Here is a 6,228-nt window from a genome sequence, read left to right as displayed (position 1 = left end):
AAAACAACAATATTAAAAATTTGACATAATTTACATTTATCAATTCAAATTAAATCATTTTGAGTTGTTGTACAATTTTGTAATAAACTATTGGACAACAAATTTAATATATTTAATGTATATATGTGTTTATTTTTTAATCCAAAATACTATTATGCCCAAACAGATACATATTATTTAATTTGGTGGAATCATTTTCGTTGTTAGTATGAAGTTACACATTTAAAAGTTTCAATGTTTTATTCGAATTGTATTATATTTCTAAATAAAAGTGTGAAAATAAACAGTAATTTTTTATGAATCTTTTTTATAAAATCATCAACAAGTAACAATTAAATTAGTCTTTATTTTGCTTTCATAATTGTTGTGATGTTAAAGAAATACAATGGTTTCATTTTGTGTGTTGTGAGATGAAAAAAATATTATGATAATTAAGTAAAAATAAATCAATAAATAACACTTGTCTATAATTGTTAACATATGTTGCTGTATTATATTTGTGAATAACGACGCAATGAATAAAATTAAAAAAAAAGTATTATACTTTGACAAATTCTTAAAATTTTTTCATTGAACAAACGAAATGTCACAATTATTAAACATAAGTTCCAATCAGAAAATAAATTATTTATCTCTTAATATTTTATCCAAAAAATATCAATAAAAAAATCAACACAAATGTTTATTTTTATTTACACATTCAAAGGTTTTGTAATGCACTAACTTTGTTTTTCCAATTAATTAAAATGTATACAACTTAGAGACAACTTTAAATGTGTAAAACTATACATATGTTAATCGAATTCATTTTTTAAATCACATTTTTAATAATTAACGTAATTAAAATAATTTCATCATAGAAATTAATCAATACAACCTAATTAATTATTTTCATTGTTTGTGTTGTTGTTAATATTTAACATAATAATTTGGTTATAAACATTACTCAGCTGTTTAATGTCGTGTTCATCATATACTCTAATAAGTTACTATTCCGACATCTTAACATTTTACATGATTAAATTTTTATATATTAGGTTGTGTTTGTAGTAAAAGTGTACTTTATTGATAATGTGTCTTTGTTATTCGTAGTTTTATTGTATGTATTATTGAAATTTATAAACAATTAAACCAGTTGTTTGGGTTATGACAAATGTATGTAATTGTTCTTGATGACGAAAAACAATTTTATCATTTTGGTTTTATATTATTCAATGTTTTTATTTTAAAAATATTGTTCGTTTAATTCAAATATCTTTGGTTAAATAACTCATTTATTATTTATTAAATTTTTTATTGACTGTTCAAATCAAAAATGATACAAATCTTAAAATTGTAATATAATAAATTCAAATGTGTAACAACACATTCACTTCGTTGAATTTGTATGGCGATATCTTTCGTGTTGACAACGATATAATTATTGAACACAATGAGTATTTTTTTAAATCAATTAATCGATTTGTTTTTATTTTTTTCATTTATGTAAACTTTAATTCAATAACAAAAATAATTTAAGTAAGTCAAAATGTTATTTGTATTTGTTTTTTATTTTTGTTTTTTCATCACAATTTAGATATGAATTATTTTGATTAATGGCATATTTGCCCAAATGGTCAAGTTTTTGATTGAGTGGATACTTATATAGCAATTTAAATAAAAACTATATTTTATTATTTTGAAGAAATTTTATTTTATTATTTAAAAAACCATTAAAATAGTAAATTATTTTAAGTGAGTTACTTTTATAAAAGTGAGTCAAAAGCGAAGTAGTGAGTCATTTTTTGACAAGTGAGTTTTAAAAGTGAGAGGTGAGTTAATAGCCATAAAGTATGTTTTCTATTTAAAGATGTTTGGTATTTACTATGAATTATAATAATATTGTTATAATTAATAATAAAAATAAAGAGGTTTTTCTAAAATAAAGTTTGTTTTTTATTTTTTAGTTTTTTTATAAATGTGTTAAAAATAATAAAATGGCTTGACAAGTAAAAAATTTATACAGATGGGCTAAAAAACCGCTTCAGTCTTTTTAACCAGGCATCTCCAATTTTTGCTTTTCAGTATTTAGAGATCAAACTGGTATTATTAGTAAATTTTTAGCAAGAAAAAAAATAATTGTCGAATAAAATAGTTTTTGGTATAATTTGGTTAAGTTATTCCTGAATTGGAATTTAAATTTTTAATTTGGCAAAAATAATTTTTGGTAAAACGTTATAATAAACTAAAATGTTTTTAAATTGGGAAAAATAAACTTTTTTGAATTGAATTGTTTAATTTTTAATACAAAAAGCAATCCACTATAAACAACAAACATAATTAAAATCGGGACTTACCTTTTACACCCACACCCCGCTATAAATACATATTTTTATATAAAAATAAAACATTTTTGTATTTTTTGTTTTTTGAGTCTTGAAAAAATAGGGTTTTTCTTTTTCTCATTTACATCTAATAAAATAAAACAAATAAAAAGTTTTATATAAAACGTCATTTTTTATTTTTTTGTTTTTTTTTTGTCGCATGTTTTGGCGCAAAGTGAACGTTTTGATTTATATTTAACTTTAAAACACCAAATTATATAATAATTAAATAAACCACACTTTTAATATTAACGAATCTTAAACTCTTAATTACTAAATGGAAGAACACTCAACCAAAATCCAAGTACTTTTTACCTTCGATGTAAAAACCAAAGAAGGCAATCCTTATTTGGTTAAGGAAGGGATTGAAACCCCAGACAACATCATCGATTCAATAGCCAATGCGTTTATTTCCTACAACTTCAAAACCCAATCAAAAACAATGGCAGAGGCTTCAGCTATCTCTGTTGCTAACCAGACATTTTCTCTTTTTGTTACTAAAAACAGCGATTCACAAAAACTCAAACAGACATTCCGTTGTGTTTACCAGAAATGTTATTTCATATATGATAAGAGTGGTCTTCGATGGTGTTAGGAAGTTTGTTTTTATGTTTATGGTTATTATTACATTAAAATGTTATTTGTTTTCAATAGACAACATAGATGTATTGTTTTTATTGTTAATAAAGTTATAATACATTTATAATATTTCAATAAGTTTTCAAAAATAATACTTAAGGGATTCATGAGGATTGTTAATTTTTCTGAGGATGGTAAATATCTTAAACATAATTTCTTTCAATTTAGATTTTTTTTGCCTAAGATCAAAAAGGTATATTTTGAAACACACGATTTTATTTAAAAATGCTATTTATGGATTTTTTGAAAGATGATTCTTTCAGTTGATTTTTACAAAAAAATAATCTACTTCTATTTTTTGATTTACCACAAGACTAACCTTGGTTTATATGAAAACATTTGACAGACATTTAAATTATCAAAAAAGTCAATTTTTTAATCAAAATCACAAAACAAATTAATCTAACAATTTTTAATCTTTTTCACAAAAAAAATTTATTATAAATCAATTCATGATATTTCAAACAATAAAAATTGATAGCAAATAATGTATTAATAACGTATATTCTATGCGATGACAATTTATGTATTTGCGCAAATTCAAAAGAGAGGTTTTGGATATCGATAAAACAACGATTGATAAATAAACAAATTTTAAAATAAAATCATTTTTGTTTTAAACGGTTTTATTTATATTTCAAAACATATATACACAAGAAATATATGTTTATATTATTTTTTATAATACAATATTAATTCTCAATGAAAATGTGTTCAATTTAATAATCAATTTTATATATTATTTGGCGTTTTTGTTGTTTTTTGTCGATTAATTGATATAATCAATTATCAAAACCCACTTTATAAAAATTCTTTGATAATTTTATTTATAGAATTTTAAATCAATAGTGGCAGTGCTATACATATCTCTGAGGATGGTAAGTCGTGTCACAAACAGACATTGTCAACACAGACTTAAACATCTAAGAAGTGAAATGACGTGTTCCCATATTTAAAAATAGTAACTTACTCAATATACATTTCAGACAGATGTAAAAGTGTAAACTTTCTATTTCTGTCATCCTCAGAAAATAATTGCCATCCTCAGAACTGTAAATCTGTTTAAAACATAAGTTAATATCAAAATGAAAAAAATCATATTAAAATATACACAATTTGATTAACTTTGTTATTACAATAAATTTGAATAATTGCATAAATTACAAAATTATTAATAAATTTGTTATTTTTAAATCACATTTTTAGAAAATCAGTGTTTTCGACTTTTTCAATTTTTCATTTTGATAAAAAAACAATTATCAATTTGAACTTAAATTTCAATTATTATGTTATAAAGACGGATTCGGAAATAATATCAATAAGTTTATAATCATAATATGAACAAGTTCAATACACACTATGTTATTTCCCGTCTCAAGTTCGCGAGATATAATTATTGTTTTTGTTTACTAATTTTCGTGGCGATTTTTTGATTGTATTTAATTTTTTGGCATTTATGACAAATTATTACCATTATTTAAAATTCGAACTTTGACTAGAAATATGAAGTGTAAATTATAACTTGAGTTATGAGAGTGGGCCTTATGGGGAACTGAACCTTATGGATTTGATTTTTGTATCCTCAGAAAAATATTTTTTAATAAGGATAGCTTTGATCCTGAGGATACACCTTATCCTCAAGAAACCCTTTAATATTATTTCTATTTGTTATCAAATTTTACCAAAATCATTTGTTTCATATTTTTTAAATGATTTATACAAAAAACACATTATTTTTTGTTCTTTGAATGAAATCAAAAAAATAAAAAATAAAAGTGTTATTGTTAATATTCTTAAGTTTGAAGAACTATATAATATTATTCTGTTTTGTTTGAAATTTCAATTAACTTTTTTGGTTTTTTGTGTTATTTTGTTGTTTTTTTGAAATTAAATTTTGAAGAAATAACAATAAATAATTTGACGATCTAATAATTTCCATCTCTTTAATATGTAAATAAGAACTCATTTAATTGGTGATTCTAAAATGGTAAATAGTTAAAACTTCATATTAATGTTATTGTTTGACATAGTTTAATATGAAAATAATTTTATGTTTATTTCACAAGCAAAAAAAACAAAAAGTGCATTTGCCGGGACTCGAACCCGGATCTCCACCTTGGAAGGGTGGAATTCTGCCCTTAGACCACAAATGCTTCACATCTATTTTGAACTTAAATTCTACATAATACAACAACATATTTATAATTAATGTGTATTTCTTTTTATGTAAATCATTAGATCGTTGAATAACAAATTGATTTAAACGATGAAACAGATCAATCAAAGCACAAAACAACAATTCATTTTAAAATTGATGATATCACAAATAAACAACAATTGCTGATTGTTTACATTTTGACTTGTGGAGACAAAAGACAGTTATGTATTAATATGACCATGTCTTGTTTAATAACACCATAGTTATTTATTATAGCAATAATTAATATAACAATGTATAGTACTTTATACCATGATTATAACAACATTGCATTAATATAAGAACTTCAAAATCGATGCTATCTCGTGTGTCGCTGCACATCAACTTGTTCACAAAATACAACACAACACACAATCCACTCAGACTTCCTGGCGATGTTCTTGTGGTGTCGACTGCAAACATCCCATCGTGTGTGGTTGGTGGTATCATCTATGGCTATATCGGCGCTCTCTTCGACACCAACAAACGGACCATCGAGCGGTGGGTTTCTGCGCCACTTGGCACAACACTTCTCTTCACAACAACAACATTCATCCAAGACTTTCTCTTCAACGCGTCACTTGCAACACTGCCATCCCCTCTTACCACCTCACTCCCTCACAAATTCGCACTTCGCAGTGTAGCAGCCGCGTCTTCCGCAATCATCCCAAACTCGACACACAACACAAATGTCATTGCGTGGAACTCTCTCTTCCAAATTGGTTCCAATGCGGTCTTTGTCTTAATTGACCACTTCGTACGTTTTAATATCATTTCTTAAGAAAACAAACAAATACCAATCAATTGAAGTCAGTGCGTCTCCTGTGCGCCAAGCCACTGAGAAATCCGTTGCAATGCGTCTTCTTCCTCTCCATTCCCAAGTCGTGCGACTCGTAGATTCTTAGCTGTCAGCGGCTTCTTGTCTTCATCACATCTCTCCACATTCAACCCAGCACACACCTCAGTGGACGAATTCCATAGTACTCGATTTTCTTTGGAGCTTCACCCAACACGTATTCAGCTTCTTGT

The 6,228-nt window shown here is 25.3% G+C and overlaps 1 protein-coding gene across 1 annotated transcript; it reads left to right on the top strand.

The window, feature by feature from the left end:
* Positions 1–5,515: 5,515 nt before the first annotated feature.
* EIN_447830 (hypothetical protein) lies at positions 5,516–5,980 on the top strand (the record flags this gene model as incomplete). The annotated part of the gene is made up of 1 exon (XM_004255805.1): positions 5,516–5,980. The coding sequence occupies one exon, from the start codon at positions 5,516–5,518 to the stop codon at positions 5,978–5,980; it is 465 nt and encodes a 154-aa protein (XP_004255853.1).
* Positions 5,981–6,228: the final 248 nt, after the last annotated feature.

The sequence above is a fragment of the Entamoeba invadens genome (genome assembly GCF_000330505.1).
Source record: "Entamoeba invadens IP1 unplaced genomic scaffold scaff_1105074725891, whole genome shotgun sequence".
Lineage (NCBI taxonomy): Eukaryota > Evosea > Mastigamoebida > Endamoebidae > Entamoeba > Entamoeba invadens.
The sequence above is the reverse complement of the archived record's forward strand: the minus strand, read 5'-3'. Positions and strand labels throughout refer to the sequence as shown.